This window comes from Epinephelus moara, chromosome 12 (assembly GCF_006386435.1).
Source record: "Epinephelus moara isolate mb chromosome 12, YSFRI_EMoa_1.0, whole genome shotgun sequence".
Lineage (NCBI taxonomy): Eukaryota > Metazoa > Chordata > Actinopteri > Perciformes > Serranidae > Epinephelus > Epinephelus moara.
The window spans coordinates 9,752,485-9,774,796 of NC_065517.1; the positions used below are offsets into that span (position 1 = coordinate 9,752,485).

General features: G+C 40.2%; 1 protein-coding gene across 1 annotated transcript in view; it reads right to left on the reverse strand.

The window, feature by feature from the left end:
* The window catches only part of enah (ENAH actin regulator), a 118,209-nt gene that overhangs the window by 90,420 nt on the left and 5,477 nt on the right, over nucleotides 1-22,312 (reverse strand). The window contains 1 exon segment of the mRNA XM_050059004.1: nucleotides 2,669-2,834. Coding sequence (XP_049914961.1) covers nucleotides 2,669-2,834 — 166 coding nt within the window.

A 22,312-nucleotide genomic window follows, 5' to 3' on the forward strand; every position in this document is an offset into this window, starting at 1 on the left:
ATTTTAAGTTTTTTATTTTTGAAAAAAATACTGTTTTCATTGGGAGGTTTGTTCAATAACATTTGAATTAAACTTTAACAGCTGATGACTTGAAAATTATGCTGACTGTCATTTGCATCGACTATTTAGGAAAATCAGAGAAAAATATCATTTGCATAATAATTTGGAACGCGGTGTAATGTTGTCACTCATTGAATAATCCCATTCAGCTCTACTTTGCCTTCTGTTTGACTGGTGTTAACCAACTGTCAAACTCAGATCTTCCTGCATTTCACATTAAAAGTTTTTCAGCTGTACAAAGGGCATTATCTCCTGCTTTTTTGGTTGACTTTTATTGTGAAGCATTGACATGTTCAGCTTGTGTCCTTCAGCAGGGTCATCTCCTACACACAACACATTACATTACAAGAACATTTAATAGTGTTTTTAAATGTTCTTTGCGTTTCACTTTCCCATGCACCTTGGAAATGGTGAAGTTCCAGAAATTCTTACTGCTACGGTATGACCTGATGTTGTTGCTCTGATTGTAGAAGAATGTAAATTGCTGAAGACACAGAGGCATCATGACTTATCCTCCTCCTTCCCTCCAGCCACACAGGAAAACTCAGACAACAAGACAGAGAGGATTGTGGGATTGCTGAGGCAGCGTGTGCTGACCCATGGGAGGGAATCACTCACATGCTGTCATCACACACATATATATACACACACACACACACATATATATACACACACACACACACACACACAAACACAAGCACAAGCCTCCAGTGGTCCTCATCTACTTATTTATGCCTTTTCTCGCAATAGCTAGTTGCTGTGTTTTGTTCTGTATTGTTACACTTGTGAAAATAAAAGCGCAGTGGCCTGGTTGTCATGCAGACACACACCCATAGTGCATCAGTCCTGCATGGAATGCTGCTAGAGCTGCAACAATTAATCAATTGGTTGTCAACCATTAAATTATTTGCCAACTAATTTGATAATCGATTGATTTGAGTAATTTTTTTAAGCAAGAAAATTCAGATTCCAGTGTCTTTAATGTGAATATTTTTTGGTTTCCTTACTTCTCTATGACAGTGTATCTTTGGGTTGTGCCGTACTGGTTGACATTTTTCACCATTTTCTGACATTTTATAGACCAAACAACTAATCGATTAATTGAGAAAATAATCGACGAATTAATCAACAATGAAAATAATTGTTAGTTGCTGCCCAAGATGGTCCTATGGAAACTGAGGATTATGCTTCATATTAAGCTGTGAGCTGACTAGAGCTTCTTACTGCTCCTATTACCTCTGGCTTTTAGTGCTGCTGTGTATGAGTGAATATATATGTTTTTATATGAGCTTTGGTGTGTGTTAGGGCTGTAACAGTTTGTGTATTCATAAACTGTCTTGGAAAGAGGGTCACTGCATGCAGCCACACACAGAATACATGGTAAGTAAAGGGATGCAGGTAATGTAGAACCAAAGTTTACAACTGTGAGTTCCACCTGGAAACACTCCTCATAATGCACAGGTTTTATGTCTTTATTATTCCATGTATTTTGGTATTTTCAATTTCATATCATAAGAGATGCTTTTCAGTTTTATAGCCTCTTGTGATCTATTAGGGAAAGTGTTTCTTCAGTGTTCGTATAGTGTAATACAGAAGTGTTCCTTTCCTTCATAATGAAAATAGTTCAACAAAGTTGCCAGTGGGCAAAATGTTACCTCTGTCCCCAGCTCACAATAAAAGAAAAATAAACAGATCCTTATGCATTTTGGATTTTAATAATGTCTTGCAAGAGATAAAATAGCAACACACAAAGATTCCTGGAACACTTTATAAACTCACTTGGCTCTTAAGGTTTGGCTCCTGGGACTCCACATGACTCTCTCCCTCATACCTGCTGACAACTTCACTTTCTTTAAACTGTATTACTTGCATATTAGATTTAACAAGCTTTGAATTATTTACAGTCCTTTGTCAACCTTGAGAGTGCTGAGCACACACTGTCATATTTGATGCATATTTGTAGAGGGGTGCTGAATAGCTAGTGGTATGTGTGCACATAAATATCACAGGGTGCTGGCTATGTATTTGCATGCCTAGTTATTTAAGTTTTTTAAGTTTAATTTTGAAATCTTTAATCTGACTCTTCTCCTTGACTGCTGTAACACTGGAATTTCTCAATTATGGGATCAATAAAGGTCTATCTTATCTTATCTTATCTTATCTTATCTTATCTTATCTTATCTTATCTTATCTTATGTAGTCATGTGTTGACATCACTTGTTCCCTAAAACTGAACAGTTTTTTTGTTGTTGATGTTTTTCTGTGACTAGGCGACCAATGAAGTCTTGCTGACTAATGACCTTTCTGGTCAACTAACGTTTGGTCAACTGCTATTGTTTCTCTGACTCCAGCAGTGGCCATGGTGTCTGGAAAAGTGCAGCTGCAGGCTACCAGTATGATATGTTGTGTTGTCTTTAAAGAGTTTTTTTGTTGTTGTTGTTATTTCTTTTGTCTTTGGATGAACACAAGTGGTTTTTAATTTTGATGATTAAAACTGAAAGCTGATTTGGTCCATATTTGGTCCATACATCTGACCAACTGACTCCATGCATTGAATGAATAAAGGTTCCATGTGGGTGCAAAATTGCCCATTACTTGTTTCACTGACCTGATGATCTTGGATCTTGCGTCCCACTACGCGGAAGGCGTTGTTGCCCGTATGGTGATAGATGTGGACTCTGCTAAAGCCCGTGGAACCACCAGCTGGGACCCACTTCTTATTGGCATCGTCATACACCATAACAGCGGCTCGCGCCTGGCAGATACTCTGTTCACTGCAAGAACACAAAGACAGGAAATCATTTCACAATCTGATATGATGGTCAAACATTCATTTCAGCTGAACTGATAATCCCCAACTCATGTAGCCCCCAGGAGTTTGTTAACCACCTTTGATTTCTCCTGTTTTTAATTCTTTTGTGTACCTCTTTGAAGTAAACCTTTAATACAACATGTGTTCAGTCTGAAAGTCACAATAGCCTGGGGGATGTTCTGAACTGTGATTATAGGTACGATGGTGATGCAACAGGTATGAAGTCAAACCATGTGAGAGTCAGGCCAGCTCTGCTAAATCTACTGCTGTAATTACAAAGACACGCCAACATCTTTACTCGGGACAGTATGACCCTGCTACACACAAAAAAGACACACTGCTAAATAATTCAGTCAGTGTGTCTCGTACTACAGCACAGGTCACCATTAGACCAACAGAATCATTTTTAATGGTGCTTGTAACACCAAATACCCATTATGTTTGACATTGTTAAACATAATATTAAATCTGTTATCAAATGCAGCACTCTGGTTTCAACTAACCAGAAGTAATCACAATGCAACAACATACTGTCTTCCTATTTAGCTAGCAAATCTGTGATTAAAGGGGACACATTGTGCACATTTTCAGGGTCATACTTGTATTTTATTCAAATAACATTTTATTTTACCTCATATTATCTGTGCTGGAACACCTGTATTCACCCTCTGTCTGAAACACTATGTTATTTTTACAGTCTATGGTTGCAACCATCTCTCGAAGTCCCCCTCCTAAAAAAGCTGATTGGTCAGCATTTCCAGGTCTCCCATTTCTCAGTACCTCTCCAATGTCACTGCAGCCAGGGGAATGAGGAATGACTGTAACAGAGTATAAATCACCAATACAAGCTTCTAAACCCTGGTTATTCAAGAGGGGGTCTGGGACCCCTAGGGGGTCCACAGAGTTAATGCAATTTGTCTGAAAATACACATTAACATGAATCCGCCATATTATTAGCAAAGATAAATTTGTCTATTTGAAAAAAAAAAGGATTGCACAGAACATACCAATGATGACAGGCTAGCTGTTACCCATGAATCCTTGCGCAATCATGTTAGCTAGCAAACGTTTAATCACTGTTTAACATCTATTTTAAGTGGTGGACATTCTTGTAAGCAAAAATGGAACGTTTAATAACTTTTTCAAGCAAGAGACTCTTAAATACCTTCCACTTCAGAAACAAAATGAATGTATAAAAATATGAATTGCCATCTATTATTATTTTAATAGCTAAGCATTGTATGCACCACACAAGGGCATGTTTAGACACAGCACTTTAGATTGCACTACACATTATTGTCTCCCCACTTTAATATGCAGCTCAATTTTAGAAAAATATGTAGTAGGGGGTCCCTGCTCTGTCTGTCTTTCAGCTAGAGGTCCTTGGCCTGAAAAATGTTGAAGACCCCTGTTCTAAACCAAAATCTTTACAACCGGACATATTCCAACAGGAGAATGATCTCAAATCAGGAAGAAACTATAAAGACAGCACCAAAGATCATCGGTTTCCCTGTCATTAGCATGTGGCTACATGTAGCAGCGTACTTGCAGCTTAGGACTGACTGCAGCAGAGAATAGTGGCACTGTCTACTGTGAAAAATAAATAAAAGCACTAAACTAAAGGCTTCTAAACACTACCAAACAAGTTATTGCGGGAATACAATCCACAATCTGTTTATCTGACATTAGCCTGTAGCTAAATGTAGCGGTGTATATAATGTAAACACTTGCAGTATTGTGCCTGGAACAAATGACCATATAAGCTGTCACAAATTGTAGCCAAACTAGCACTTTTACAAACGTTTACTTCATTATTTGAAACTATTGCCACATTTAATATGAACATCTGACACTGTAACATTATATATACATATGAAAGAAAATAAGAGAAGACACAATAGATCCAACTAATTAAAGAATGTAGTACAGCCCTTCCTATGTTTTCACATTCCTCACATTCCTGACGTCCCTAATAATCCAGATTATGATTCCATAAACAGACAGATGACTAAGGAAGAGCCATAAGGGGAATATGTGGCGTAACAACTTAAAGACAGAGACAGAACCACACCAACATTTCCTTTAGCATTTTACACAGTCTACACACTGCTATTACTAGCATGCAAGCACAAGGAGTGAGTTCATATGAGATCTAATTCAGAGCATTTCAGCCCTTGAGCACAGAACTAATGAAATCTGCTTCATGGGTGGCTGGCTGCATTTTCTATCTCTCACTAAATAGCTACACAATCTTGCAAAGAGTTCAGTGACATGCCTTGGTAACTGATAGCTGGACACCTAGAAGCTGTGTGCCTTCACTCTAAAGGAATATTCAGGCAATTCAGTATTGAAGTTAGTTCCATAAGAGTTGGGAGACTCGCACAAGGCCGAATAAAAAAAGAGAAGGTCAAAATCCAAGCAACGGGGGCTGACATATCCTGATGTTTAGCTCTAAAACAGTACCCCTACATTTTCCATGACACCTATAAGCAGGGCTGGGCAAAATGGTCTAGAAATAATATTATGATATTTTTAGACTATATCGCGATACACAATGTACACCTCACATAGGCAGTTGAAATGTGACTTATGCATATCCCTCTTATTACACACAACACACACATGCAATAACAACAAAGGGATACTGCAGGGTCAATCATAAAATGGCGCCCCTGAAGCAGTTTGGGGGTTCAGTGCCTTGCTCAAGGGCACCTTGGCAGTGCCCGGGGCAAACTGTTATAATACAGTTATAATAAAGTTAAATACAGAACTGTTATAATAAAGTATTGTTATAATGAATAAAATCAAAGCAGAACCACTGGTGCTTTTATTATGGAGCACCCGGCTCGGGGCGGAAATGTTGATGTTTTTGCTGTGAACTTAAAGATTCTCATCAACATTTAGCTGTTAGCAAAAAATTTAACTGCTACGTCATTAAACTGGAGGATTTATTCACTGTGAGCTGGAAAAAAACGAACACCGCTTCAGTTCACATATTAATGTTTGCTAGTCACACTGGTGCTCCTTGGTTGAAAAATGCGACTAAATGTTCACAGTCTAGAGCCCAGGAAGTATTTCCCAGGAAAGTGTGGTCTTAATGGGCAGGAAAATGTGTGATGTATTATATGTGTGCCACTGGTTTTTTAACCAGTGGCATAAATTGTCACGTCATGTTTTTTTAACATGACGTGACAATTTATGCTCAATGTTCGTGAAACAGTAATTTTATACCCACGTAGAAGAAGCCACGATACATGATACGGGCAATGCCGTATAATCGCCCGCCCCTACCTATGACATGACATTTTGTTAGACCATTACTGCCTGGCTAATGCCCATAAGGGCACATCATAAGGGTCCTTTCCTCCTCCAGAGACACACAACACAATGTCTGACGGTTTTTTCCACAGGCTGTGTAACACAAGTAAGCTGAAATCATGTGTGACTGCCCCTTTAATGTGCCATGATTGACACCCACAGTGTACTGAATGCAGCTATGTGACAGACTGTAGGGAGGAAACTACAACTACTATAACCAGAGAATGACAGAAGAAAACAGATGAGAAGAAAGCACTCCAGTGATATGAATTTCTGTATGTCACAACCTGAATACGAGAAGAAAAAGTGACAGAAAGTGAGAGGGGAAGAGAAAGAAACAGAGGAAGAAGAGATCGAGAAGCGGTGAGCATAAAAATGGAGTAAATGACAGGCACAAATTGCTGGGGGAGAAGAAAAGAAAGGGTGAAGAAGTGGAAAAAAAAGTGGGGAGGGAAGTGATGCGAGGACAGATCCACTTCCACTGAGACACACACAAAGTATCTGTTTCAAGGTTGGAAAATGCATGAAAATGGTGGCTCTGCACTAACAAGAAGACACTGAATGACGCTCATACACGTGCACACACTGCAAACAGTGTGCTACACGTGCCAAAGCTACTTAACATGCACTCTGTTTGAAATAACTTTCTGTAACAATCTTCTTGATAAAGCTCTGAAACATTTATCTGTGTGTGCTTGTGCTTACAAGTGTGTGCTCAACAGCACATAGTCAAGGACGGACACACACACACACACACACACACACACACACACACACACACACACACACACACACGACTGTATCCATATGAACACATCCAGCTCTCACACACTCTTTCACACCTCTGCTAATGTGCTTCATTATGACAACAGAAGCTGAACTGTGTTAGCGCTCTACAGCAGCTGATGAACTTACATTACCTTTTTTTTTTTTTGCACAAATCTCTTACATACTGCATTAAGAGTTAACACCTCAGCCCATCTCACATCTAACTGTGAGCAGAAATGAGCTGGAGCCGGTAATGAAGAGGAGAAAATAAATCAAGGCAGGATAATTCATTCATGGCTTTTTACATATTTTACAGTTAAATGATTAAACCTTACATCTTTATTAAACTAGGCAAATGGACTAAGATCCATTTATTTTCACAGAGGCTCAGGGCAGCAGCTACAGTGGTTACATGGCAGGATGGAGTTTTAAATAAACCCACCACATTCATGTTTTATATGCAAAACGAGACTAGATCTACTATTAGCTGTTAAGACGAAAGCTTCACCTCCCAAGCCCTGATTTTTTCCATCTGGTCTGCACATTCAGACTCTGTGACATTTTGGTAAACAAGAACATCCATCAAGCAGTGCCACAGCACAACCACTGAGAGCCACCACAAAGCTGCCCTCTAACACGTGAGCTTTGATGTGTCAGCTGAATTTGCAGGGTCACTTCTTGACCAGGTGCAGTGACATCCTGGAGCTTTAAAGGTGTGGGTGGATGGATAGAGCCAGGTTAGTGGTCCCCCCTTTTTCCAGTCTTTAAAACCACACACTGAACTCCTGACTTCAGAGATGCTGATGTACGTGTAAGCCTACAACAGCCAGAAGGAAAACACTACACAAAAGGACCTGATATGCTTTTTCTTATTTTGTGTCATATATACATATATATATATATATATACATATGCCTTATGAAGAAATCTGTCAAGAGCTGATGTCAGCTTGTCTAGAAAGTAGAAAGTAGAGTATTCAGAACAGTCTGAGGCCACACACACACACACACACACACACACACACACACACACACACACACACATATATATATAATGTTACAACGTCAGTTGTTCACATTAAACATGGCTGAAGTTTCAAATAATGAGGTAACGATTTGTAAAACTAATCCCTGTGAGCACAAACCTCAGGCCTCAGACTGTTCTGAATACTCTACTTTCTACTTTCTAGACAAGCTGACATCAGCTCTTGACAGATTTCTTCATAAGGTCATCTATTTCAGGCAGACTACTGCAAATGTTTACATTACATAGCCTACACTGCTACATGCTAACGCCAGGAAAATTGTAATCTTGTTTGCAAACGTTATTTTCTGCCCAATTTCAGATCGCATTCCTGCTGGAACAGCAGCATTATGAAGCTTTTACTGGTAATTTTTCATGCTGTTACAGTACTTCCCGTGCTACAGATACATCGCTACATGTAGCTTCATGCTAACATCAGAGACTTCAGTAATTTCAGTTGCAGAGGTTGTTAATTTTCCACCGATTTCTTCCTTTATTTATTCCTATTGCCACATGTAGAGTAGTGAAGATTTTGGTTTAGAAACTTTTATTGGTGACTCTTCACAGCAGAAGGCTCCACTTTAGCATCAGAATCAGAAATCTCTTTATTGTCATTGTACAAGTACAACGAAATTGAGGTAGCAGCTCTCAGATTCAGTGCAATAATAGTATAAGTTAAAAACAAAGCGGCAAAACAACAGCTATAGGAATATGATAATAAAAAAAAAAACTATAAATAAGAGATAAGCTAACTCCATAACAGTGATTGCCTGCCCACAAATACACTGCTACATGTAGCTACATGCTAACATCAGGGAAACCAGTCATTTTGGTTGCCTATGTTGTGAATTTATCCCCGATTTCAGATCGTACTCCTGCTGGAACATATCTTGTTATGAAGATTTTGGTTTAGAGGCTATTATTGGTGATTTTTCACTGTGAAAAGTGCAGCTATACGCTGTTACAGTTATTTCCCAGCTGCCAGTACATTGCTACATGTAGCTACATGCTAACAACAAAGAAACCAGTAATCTTAGATGCTGAAGTTGTTAATTTCTCCCCAATTTCTGATCATACTCCTATTGACACATGTAGAGTTGTAAAGATTTGGGTTTAGAAGCTTTTATTGGTGACATTTAATGGCAGAGCATGCTGCCATACTCCATTACAGTTATTCCCTGGTCTCAAATACATTGCTACATGTAGCTACATGCTAACATCAGGGAGACATGCAATCTTGGTTGCCAACATTGCTTATTTCTCACTGATTTCAGCTCATATTCCTGCTAGAACATGTCAGGTTGTGAGGATTTTAGTTAAGAAGCTTTTATTAGTATTTTTTCACAGTAGAAAGTGTTGCTTTACACCATTAGTCATTCTCTGGGCTGCAATAACAGTGCAGACACACCAATATACAGAAGACCCAGAAATGTTGATCAATCAGTCAAGACTGAACTTTTTTGGGTGGGGGGGTGAAGGGGGCTTAAAGAGACAGGCGCTAAAATGAAATGAATGAAGCGTTGGAGGATAAAGACGTTTCAGCACAGATGGTCTGAGGAAAATTAAGTGTTTTTTGTACATTAAAGCATGTTAACATGTTCTAGTAGGAACCCAAAATGCAAGTATGAACCTGAAAACAATCATTATAGGTCCTCTTTAACGAGGGATTTCATCTGAATGATTTCACATCCCAGAGCCTCCTCTACAGTCTGGTAAGGGCCTGGGTGGCTCTCCTGATTGCATGCAGCCAATCAAAGAGGGCACTTTAAACAATCACATCTGAGCGGTAAAAAATAATGATTGCATGGCTGCATGTTTTGCTGATTGTGGTCACTATGGTCAGATGGGATGTCAGCATGTTCTCATACCATGGAATATATTCAGGACCACTGCAGAGACCACAGCCTTTGCCTGCAATGGTTTAAGTCACAAACCTTCACCACAGTGTTCCTGGGTCTCCAAAAAAATATATGCACAATAGACACGACTGTACATTTTTGTGTGGTGAATGTGCTGGGGTTTGCATGTGTGTGAAGGGTGATTATAAGTGTGCGTGATTCAGCTGAAGGCCCCAGTTCTCCACTTCTTTATAACCACTGTGAGCTAAAAGCCAGAGGAATCCATCCCAGAGTGTTTTGAGAGGAAGAAAATGTGGAGACTAAAAAAAAAGGAAAAACAACATGAGACATAAAGAGAGGAGGAACACAGAGTAAAGCAGACATGACACAGTTGGTCCGATCACTGCTGAATTACTTTGACATTTAGGCTTTTTTTCCCTTAGCCAGACACTGGATACATTACTGGGGAAATAAAGTGTACAACTATCTCTCATTTGCATTAATGGCACCATCATTAACGTTCCTTACTGAGATTACTGTGCATTATGTGTTGGTGCATTGCCCCTTTGTCTTTGCAGCTACTTGAGGGATATGATGTCAGAGAAAATCACAGTGAAAAGTGGATTTCCGCTTGTTAAGTACTTGACTGGTGTAATCTAGTCCTGTTGACCCTCCTCATCTCCTTGTTAACTCTTCCACTGAACACGTCAGCTGCTATCTCCCTCCTGTTCTCTCCACTGAGACAACACTACTGCCCACTATCAGCACGTCTGCACAAAGTGCTGTTTGTACATTTACAGTGTACGCTGGGATTCCCTATGTATCTGCCCTCAGAAATATAGTGCATTTCTGGACTCTATATCAAATTAGACTGTATAATGTCTTAATACGAGATCTATTTTTATCATGCTTTTCAGTTTTATTTTCAAGGTGATCAAACGGCTTCACAAGCAAAGCAAACCTGACCCATTCAGATATTCATTCTGCTTCTAGCCCAGTTATACACCTACTGCATGTGGAAATTACTGTGTTAAAAGGTCTCTAATGGAGTGGAAGAACTCACACACACACACACGCACACACACACGCACACACACAAAGGAAAAAAATCTGCAGATGTAACGAGAATAGGAATGGAGAATGGGATATGAGATGAGAATATTTTCATCTTCTTCATTAATGTTAATGAGTCTCCAAGTTAAGAACGGTTCCGACTTCAAAGAGGAACAGAACAGCTCCAGGGGCTTCACCGCCATGATGTCACATCCTGCCAGGATCGTTGTGGGGAGGTAGGGGGGATAGAAATAGAGAGATAAACAAGGCGAAGCAGGCTGAAGTCAGACAGATGTTTACACTGTATCTCAAACGGTCAGACGATACGCTCTAGGCATGAGAGGATATGGAAATTTCATGTTATGATTATCCCGGGCCAAAATAATTACAATTCATAATATAATCCCAATAATCATCATAATATGCTTAAAACTCTTAAAATGGCTCTAAAATGAATTAAGATCTTTTGTGCTATTTGAGGTTGGTGTGTACGCAGCCTCTTTTACTGCTGGTTGCCCAGCAGACTCTTTGGAGCTTGACATTAAGTTTTTTTTAGCTGAGACGGTCACTTGTTTTTCATTGCGCAGCTGCCACAAAATCAGGAACACAGCCTCTGAGTGGCTGACAAGTCAGGAGGTCAGCCTCTGACTGGTCAACAGACTTATGTTGACCAGTCCAAACTTATGTATTGTTACACCCCTATTAGACATCACATTTATTTTTTTACTTGCTCGATCGAAAAACTGTATTAGGCATTCCACAGAGTTTAATTGCTCTGGGCAGGGTTGATGTTGATCCCTGACTCTTTGGGTGCTGCTGGACATGATATTCCCAATTATCTTCACATAAGAGATCTACTACGATCAGCAAATTTTGAGTGTTTTTTATGGTGATCTGCGTCGAAATCGTACATCTCCATATGATCCCTAATACGTTCAATACCGTCCTATGATGACACTAAAAGTTTTGATTACCTTCTTATTTGTGGCGACAAAATAATTACCAGAGAATCAGCAGAGGGGAGAGAGGACATCCTTGATACATCCCCTAATTGCACTGCCTCACTTCATCACTACTACGGGTGGAAATTGTGACTAATTTCACTGCTGATAGGCCAAAGTTACATAACGAGCCAACAGTCTAAAAATAGAAACAAACCAAAAAGGGGTAACTGAAATCTCATTCAGACGAGTTCAGCTGCACTGAGTCTACTGTACATACGTGGAGAATCACTGACTGTGGTATCAGTTTCATCTTACACCACAGCTTTCCTCTGTATCGATGATCTGATTGGATTTTACACCTGATTGCTTCAAATCTGTTTATGAATCAGGAATCATAGCAGTGCCACCCATCTAATGTGTCTATTAATGTAATGTGATGTTAATCATTGGATATATTAATGTAATTAATGAACCCCACAGGCATCATCATCTTTACATATAATAATGAGAATGTCTGCTTCTACACTTACACAGTACAGAATGTAATAAAGGGCTGAATGCTTAAGGACAGACAGACAGACAGACAGACCTTGACCTGGTAGAGCTCTGGGTTCATGTTGTCAGCTATGTGAGATGTTACACCCACACTATCTTCTCATGGCTGGGATTGGTTTTAGATAAGTATACACCAGTCCAACTTTTTCTGTTCCAATAGCAATTACAAGACCCCAATTCATTCTGCTGACACTGACAAAATGTTTTAATCCTGTTTTAAGCAAAAAAGGTTCCAGATGAAAACAGCAGGCGTTTACAGAGAGGAGGAACTTTTTTATAGTTCTAAGAAACCCTTTTTTATTGGGTCTGCACTGCAAGAACTAGGAACAATCACAGTTCAGTCAGGACCCCTTAGTCAAAGAAAACTTTATTTCCATTTGCAGTATTGTGTTTGGCGGTATGGCTCTGTTTTGAGGCCCCTTCACCTATCCTAAGGTCTACGTGGAAAGCCAAAGGCGGAGAGAGCACACCTCTCCACCCTTCCACATGCCTACATAGAAAGCTTTAAGGTAGAGAGAGAGCACACCTCTCTGTCCTTCCACATGCCTACATAGAAACGCAAAGGTAGAGACAGCAAACCTCCCTGCCCTTCCATGCGCCTACATGGAAAGCCTAAGGAAGGGAGAGCAGCAGTAAAGACCTCCCAGGAACAGAACAGAGCAATGACAAACAGAAATGACACTGATAAGTCAGACACAACATGAAAAGGAGGAGCTGGGGTGGAGGCAAGTTGCAAAGCAGCTTGCAGAGGCAGCAGCAACAGTAGGCAGGCCAAAGTAGTTTAAATAAGATTTGCCAATTGGTTGTGTAGAAAGGAATCCTGTGATCTATCAGCTGACTCCCTTCCTTCAATCAGCTGCTCCATCAGTTGATTGGGCTGTTTGAGATCAGCTGATGTAGCTGGGATGTGAGCTGAGCTTGACATCGTACCCTGCCTGAATTAACGCCATGCTTAAAATTTTAGACCACCATTTTGAAGGACTTACTTAGCTCCTATTTCAGGTACTCTGCCAGCACAAGGGGAACCATGAAGTGTACAGTGATTGGTCCAACATGGGCCAATGCAGCGCTAGCAACCACAATGTTTGAAAACCTGTTAGCCGTAAAATTTGACGACGTCAGCACGGTGTCGGGGATACCAAAATCACTGTTTTCTGACATTTTATAGACATAAGTATTAATGGACAAACCCAGAAAACAACTGGCAGATGAATCGATAATGAATATAATCATTAGGCTAGATGCAGCCCTAATAAGTTTAAGCACGAAAGATATTTGGTTGCTGTTGTAAAAAGCTTTCTTTACATTACACACATAAAGTTAAGCACTGGGGTTTGACCCCACCACCTCCTCCTCTACTACTTTAACATCGAACAAGCTACAGTATTGATTTTTTTTACAGATCCTCATACAGTTTGTACAGCACTCTAATTAAATGGTTTGTTTTATGGCACTTTGCTGACATACAACAGCTGTGTTTTACAGCATTCATTCATTTCCTAGATATGAGGGTCATTTCATTTAACTCTCAGGGGTGTCTCATGACCTGATGTACGTTTCCTCCGGGAACTGCCCATTGGTTCGACATCCCATTGTTCCGACCATATTAAACTCATTGTTCCGAAGTCCGCTCCGAAATCATCATGATGCCCTGTGGTTAAGGTCTGGTTAGGTTTAGGCACAAAAACCACTTGGTTAGGGTCAGGAAAAGATCATGGTGTGGGTTAAAATGAAAAAGAAAGTGACAAACACATAAGCCGTGAGCCTGCTTCACCTCAAGCCGGTCACAGCGCACCATACGCCCGCCGCGAGCCGTTCAGCACCGCGGACAGTCGAACTAATGGGATGTCGAACCAATGGGCTGTCGTACCAATGACATGGACCCGTTACCTCCAACAGGGAGGCTGTGTTTTTGGTCGATTTGTCTGTTTGTCAGCAGGATTACAAAAAGCTACTGGCCAGATTTTCATTAAACTTGGTGGGTGTAACAAGGGTGTAACATGTGCCAAGGCAGAAGCCATTAAAATTTGGAGTGGGTCCCAATCACAGGGCTAACACACTAATTAATTTTCACTTTCGTTAATATTGCGAGTTAGGGCAGTTGGCCTTGGCTGAGGTCTGCGCTCTCGGAGTGCCTTTTTAGTTTCCAATAAAATCACAGTCTGTGAACATTTCGGCTGCTCAGACTGTCAGCTGCTTTCTACTATGATTCTCTGTTTCACCTCTTCCATTTCCCTTCAGACAGACAGGCTGATGAAAAGGTACATGCCCCTGTCACACATAGTACTTGGACCTCTGGCTGTGATTAGAATAGATTCATCAGTAAATGACTCATTGCGATGGTATTTCTTTTTTCTGACTACTTCTCTCTCCCACAAAATTGACCTGCTTTCTGCAGTTCGCCCTTTTTGGCTTGAAAACCATCCGACAATAAACTGACGCTGTGCTCTGAAAGGCCAGAGTCAGCTGTTTCCAAACTGGGGGAGGATGATAAATCCCGTGAAGCTAAAACAAAACATGCAAGCAGAACCATAGAAATGTTAAAGAAGGATTTCCCAAGCACGGGCGTAGAATCCAGGGGGAGTCCTCGCTGTGAAAATGAACGCGAGAGAGGAAGAAAGAAAGAGAGGTATCCTGGGACTGAGAAGTGCAGCTGGCCCTGGACGGAAGGAAGGAGCTCAGGATAGAGGAGCTCTGGAGAGCATCCCTGCCACATCTGCATCCTTTCTTTTCCTCGCTCTGCAACCATGTCTTCAATTTTCAGCTTCTTTTTTTGCTTTTTTTACTCAATTTATAACTTTCTGCCTCACTGACTCGCCCTCCTCAAACAAATTTTTCCTTGTCTGCCTCTTTCTGCCTCTCATTCCCTGTCTCCCTCTCATTAATCAGCAATCACTTATGGTGTGGTGCGGAGTATGTAGAGGGCTTCCAGCCCATATGGAAGTGATCAGGGGCAGGCAGGGAGGAACAGCAGAGGCCCCACAGACAAGAGAAAGTCCCTGTTGAACCGCTGCCTGCAGGTATCGTGCCAATGTTTAGAGTCACAGTAAATCAAAACAGCATATTCCAGTGTGAGGTCAAGGAAACAGCAGAGGTTTCTAAATGCTTTCAGCTTGTTCTCCTTAAAAAAAAACTAATCACTTCTTCCAGAATTTTCAATCCCTTCACAAAGTAAAAACCATTATCAAAGCCATCATTCTTTTATACTGTCCTCATTACTGTTATCTCCGTATCTACAGTACAAACCTCCTACAGCCATGCAATTTACTAAAGCCCCTATCAATGCTCAGCTGGAACAAATCTACAATGATTCATCTCATTGTCCACTAATCTGTTGATCATTGTTTCAATTAGGTTTAAGTTCAAGCTATCACACCCAAAGGTGATGCCTTCAAAGTTTGTTTGTCCAACCAAAAATCCAAAGCCAAAACATATTTAAAGGAATAATTCACCCTGAAACTGACCATTTGTATATCAATTACTCAGCCTGTGTTATGTTCAATTCAGAAAGGAACTGTTTTTCTTGCATGCTTTGATGGTGAACAAAGAATCCAAAAACTGACAAAATTCTTGATTAACTGAAGTCATAGGGGTCTGGGTTTAACAACAGCAAAACTATATCAACACATCCATTAAAAACTCACACAACTTGTGCAGTATCCCATTTATCCAGTCGTATGTTCCAAACAGACAAGCCTCTCCAATGGGGAACTGAACTAAAAGTGAAACTCATCTATGCTTTCTTCAAAGACTCCATTGAAAAAATAGTCCTTTACCTTGCTGAACATGGGAGCTGCTGGTCTAAGTTTTCCTCAATTAGTTAATTTGTGTTGTTGCCTTTTAATTAATTAAAGGGTAAGTTTGGATCCACCAAACTCACAAAGTACCACAAACAAACCATTGATCGAGGCTTTGGTTCACCAGCAGTTCCTGTGTTCAGTGAGGCATGCGAGAAAAACAAAACTTCTGGTTTCATTCTCTTGCCTTTACCGTCATGTAAAACCTGCTAAGTTGTATCATTCCAAATGACACATGGCAACAACTTTCTGTTTCAGTCAAACTCAGCCAAATTACAGAAGCCAGTCATCTAATTATTATAGTGTGTGGGTTTTCAATTCATGAATGAGTCTATATATGGAGCTAGAACAGTGACAGAAAGTTTTGGCATCTAAAATAAAGCAAAAAAGGATATCTGGCACTAAGAAATAAAACACATTTAAAAAAAATTTATTATTTTTTTTTTTTTTTAAATTGTTTTGATATTGTTTTGCATTCTAATTTTTTTTTATGACAACCTTATTATCTTTTTCTTCATGTCACTCTTATTTGTGTCTGGGTTTTTTTTCTCAGTTTCAACTTTTTGACATTGAGGGCAGGAGTTTGAGGGGAGGGGCGAGGACAGTGTCATTTATGGTCACACTTAAATTGATAGTGAAAAAGAGTAACATGAAGGAAATAAATCATAAGATTGTCATTAAGAAACACCAGACTGCAAAAACATACCACAATAAGATAATTTTTCATGCATGTTTCAGCTTTCAGTGGAATGCTTTTCTGTGCCTGCGTTTCCTTTTTCAATGCCAAATCTTATTTTTGTTGCCAAAACTTACTGTTGCTGCTCTAGCTCCACATCTATAACCCATGCCACAAAACACCAAGCTGAAAGTAACAGATAGGCCCCGCAGACATCAGCTGGTCACTATGCAGTCCCACACTCCTACACTGGACTCCCCATCACCTCCCTTCCCAACCCTGTTGCCTTTTTATAGGAACTGCAAACCCAGTTGTCACCCTGGCAACACAGCCGTACATGGGCGGAGGTTTGTGCACTGCTAAAAAGAGAGAAAGGGAGCGAGTGGAGGAAAGAGAAGAGCACATGTGTACAGGTGTGCACGTATGAACCTGTTCACTATACATCACAAAACAGCTGTTTGTCTGCATAGAGGTTACCTGCTCTCTACTTTGCTGACACACACACACACACACACACACACACACACACACACACACACACACACACACACACACACACACATATGATATGGTGGAGCCATGAGAAAATACCCTCTGCTCACAAGTATGAGTCATCCACTCTACCAGATGGTGGGAGAGAAAGAGATGGAGCAGGAGAGGACCAGTGTGTGGCATGATCGCAGAACAAACACCTGAGGTGTGACAAAGAAGCCATCACCACTAGTGGCTATATATAACCCAGCACATCCTACAGTGATACAGTGTGTGTGTGTGTGTGTGTGTGTGTGTGTGTGTGTGTGTGTAGCAGGTAGACACACAGCAACTCTCGGAGACAGAGTGATGATTCTCGGCTCTGTTTCTCTGAGCAAAGGTCAGAGTCTGGCAGGATTCAATAAGGACTTACACTGTCATTTATATTTGCTACAGTGCTTTATCAGTGTCAGTCTCGAAGGGCTTCACAACACCCACACCTCAAAACTGTGACTAAATTGACAACCTACTACACTAAATTATCAATGAGAACCAGGAGAAAAAGCTCATTAAGAGAAGTGACTTGAAAAAGAATGATAAAGGCATCGCAGTCTGCCATTAACATGTACTTAAACTACACATCAGCCCAAATTTCACTTTAGATACAGTACATCTTAAGCAGTTACAGAAATCTGAGCACATTTGCCTTCCTAAGGTGGCTGATATGGATAAAATCATCTATAATAGTAATTCTAAACTGCAAAGAGTTGTGTAAAGTATTATATGATGACAAACATTTGTTGGGGAAATTACTATCAGATGGCATTACTTGATTTTGGCTACCCCAATTAATCAAATACTCAACAGTTTAAATCAAGGTACAAAACATAACACTGATACAAGATGCTGTAAAGCCAATATTGCCATAAAGCAGCCTTGGCTATTGATTTTAAAAATGACACAAAATGCCCTTTATACAGCTAGAGATATTATTAAAGGGATAAACAAAGTATAGCAATGTGATTACGGTTTGGTGAGGTAATGGAAATTGTGACAGTGAAGCATATACCATAACAGAGGATTTTATCCACATTGTCAACTTCTAGAGGCCATTTTCCAAACCGTTAAACTGTTTTCCATTTTTATTTGGTAACAGTTTTCATAATTAATGTTTGGTAACTGTTTTAAGGTTACTCATCAAATAGTGACTTACATTTAAATCATCTGTGTTAATATTTTTGTTTTGTTTTCTCAAAATATATTAATATAATATAAATATTTATTAAAAACCTTTTATGTAAACCATTGAAAAAAGAATTAAAGCACTCTAATGTGCAATTTTATGTTTAAATTACACAAAGTTTAATTATAGGCAAGTTAAGTAAGCATGAAGTGAATAATTCTTTACAGGAGTTTAAATGTATATGTTAAAGATAATAAAAATGTTTATTTCATTACTCTATTTCATACACTTTTCATTATTGATTTTATTTCTACTGTAAAAACAAAATACCCTGTAAAAAGTACTCAATCAGGAGTGATTAATGAAATTACAATATTAAGTTAGTGTCGCTTAAAATAACCAAGTAAAAGCTACTTAATTAGAATATACAAATTAGAGATTGCCATAAAACTTAAATTCAAAGCCTAGTCCCTTTTGCTAGCCCGGTGTGGCTATACATTTTGACAAATAAAGGCCTGTCTCAATTAGAGGCCTGGTCTGGCTGCCAAGCAGTTCATTTTTATAGAAGTTCTTGGATGTATAAACCAGGTTGTTGGCTAAACACTTGAGCTAATGTTAGTTAGCTGCTTGGATCAGCTATACAAATATAACCATGAGCACCAACCCCATCCCAAATATAGGCCTGTTGAGTTCAGTGAGTTAGTGAAACTTATATTTTTGGTTTTATCAGTTTCACCAACTTCTCAGGTTTTACTGTGCATGCTTATAAATTGTCATAGCACCCAACTGTGTAAGTGTCAGATGACGGTATATGTGCAGTTAATGAGAGTGTATGATTGATGGTGTCTGCAGCGTTATAGAGATGGATATCCACAGTGGTCCCTCCCCACTGACCTCAGAGTTCACATACAGCAGGTCGAGTAGGATGGATGCATTTGCCTTTGCTCCAATATGTCTTTTAAACGTTCATCCTACTTTTGAGTGTCTTATATGCCTTTACACCTGAGTACATGTGTGGTCAAACACATGTCAATACAAAATGTATAGTAAGCAACATTGTGAAACTGAGATTTCAGAAATTGTTCAACCAGTTTTAATGGTTTGCAGTCACACCTCATTTTTGAAATTTAAAAAGGACTTCTTGCAAGTTCTCTTGACAGAGTACAATACAATGTAAATGAGTCGTGATACAGTAAGCAGTGCAAATATGTTGTTGTAATTTTGTTTTATCGCTGGTATTTCTAATTTAGAAATTGTATAACGTTTCATTTTTTTCTGCCTTGGTCTTTTTTCTCTCTAGTATTACTGACACTGGAAATCATATTCCTTTTCCTTTGGGGGAGATTTTAAAAATATTTATGTCTGGTTGAAAATTGGTGCTAAGCATACGCAGCTGGCTGTAATTTCAATGTTAGGTAGGTTCCATTTACAAGCCCTCAGGGGTTTCTTCATACCACCTGTGCATTTTCTTATGTCTTATTTTCTTTTGTCTTATTTTATGATATGCACAAATAAAGAACAGAAGAGAGAAGCTAACAGTATATCTGCTTTATCTGAAGCAGAGCAGGGGAACAAGGCAATATATTAAAACTGTAGATCAAGAGATTAAACTGATGTGTTCTGAGTGTGTTCTTAAATGTAATCAGATATCAGTGAGGACACTTGATACTTACAGGCAACAGAACTTTTCTGCGTTGCTGTTATGTTTCTGCATCATTCTTCCTGTTCTCTTCAGAAGTGTTACCACAATAGTGAAGATTTAACTTTAACATGCTGTAGATGCTAAAGAGAAGACCAGCTGGGGCTGATGGGTAGGGAAATTTAAAACTAAATGCACAGCACTGGTTTCCAACAATGCACCTTTACAGTTCGTCAGTGCTCTGTTTTACTTACGCCATGCACAACTAGCCGTTCTTTAGAAATGGTAATATGTCTTACAATGTGGATTCATGCGTGTGAATGAGAATGACATGTAACATCAGCATGACATTACAATAGTGCCGCTTTGTTTGTTCCCTAATTATTTCCTCGTCACCTAATTCAGGTCATTATGGTGTAAAACATTATTGCCCTGTAATTACCTGGACCATCGACTGGCCCATTCAAGCACTATGCTTGTTTAAAGAGTAGTTGGGCCCGATACACACAATCCTCTTGGATTCAATTAGGCTTTGAGCAACTCACTCACAGAAACCATTAGCTGAGTGAAGAGGCAGAGCCCCAGAGGAAAGAGCCACAGGTGGCTCCCCCTCTCTCATTGCCTTTAATGACTCTGCCCTTTTCAGCGCCATGGTAACCAGCATCATTGCGATCACTCCCTGGAGAGCGGGGTGTGAATCCCTTCAACAAGCTCATCTGACCTTTCACTAAATAAAATGGCACACTTTGTCAGATGGGTCACAAACAATTCAAAGAATCGGTGTAAGACACGTTTGGCCGACTTTTACTGCGGACTTATGGGTAAGAACGCAGTAGGAGGAAGAAGTCATCATTTCAAGTAAAAAGGCAGTTACCATGATAAAGCAGCAACTCTTTGGCAACTGTCCTCGAAGTGAGAGAAGAGAGGGAACCAGGGAAATGAGTGAAGGATGAGGAGGGAGAGAAATAAAAGTTACACTCGGTTTAAAAGAAATCGTCCAAACTCTTACTCATACAGGTCTGAAAGTGTCTCATCCACATACTGTAACACTTGACGGCTCTGGAGCCCCACCACGCTCCAGATGCCATATACACCACACACACACACAAACACACAAACACACACACACACACACACACACACACACACACACACACACACACACACACACACACACAGAGTAGTGTATTAGGGGGTGTTTCCAGGGTTCAGAGTGCAGCCCATGTGTTAACTAGGAGCCTGGCAGATTTTACAAGAGTCCAATCACGTTCTCATTCACACAGAGACAGGGAGCACATTGACCACAGAGCAGGTCTGGATTGGACTGAGCAACAGTCCTTGTATATAACCATGGAAACCAACAAATGAAGCCTTCAGAGAAACAACTGTACGGGCTTGTTTCGACAGCAGCACGAACACAACAGTGGATTGAGGCCAAATGGCCTTCAAAAGTTCATAAAATACCTGTGAGATTCTGTTGAGTTGCCAAAAACTCACATGTGAATGGGACATTTGTCCCTTGTGGGAACCTTTGTGTGGGAAATGCTGGGCTGTGTCCTCAATCACTCACTAGTCACAAGCCCTTTTTAAACAGGAGTTGTGCAAATTTGCAAGAAAGCCCAATCAGTCTTCTTTCAGCATTGGCAGTTTAAAATCAAAATAGGGGAGTGCAGCAAAATGCCACCTACCTACTTTTGTTTATACAGAATGCGCCTTTTTCGGGGCAATGGGGGGCGTGAGCAAGTAACAAAACGTGCAGCTCAGCGTGTGACGTAAACAGTGACGTGGGAGGGAAGCCGCGGCTGGTCAGTCCTTCGGCGATTCTCTCATAAGTAGGCCCGTCCTTCACCGTTCCTCATTTCCTCAGATTACTCTCATCTCAGTTTCCCTCTTGCTACTAGCTGCTCGCTAATTCCTGCTATCAGCTGTTTCCTGTGTATCCACCGCCAGTGGGTCGCACATGCAGCGTCATCAACAGCTCCTCCCGTGGCTTTAAACTAAAAGGGTTCCGCCAATATGACTATGAGGCGGAAAATTGGGCACCTCGAATCAACTTGCCGATCCGGCTCTGTATGTCCAAACCCTCGCAGCTTGCCGGCAAAATGGCCCAACATTTGCGGAAAATCTGGCAGTGTAAAAGGGGCTACTATATAGTGAGTTCACCATTCTTTAGTG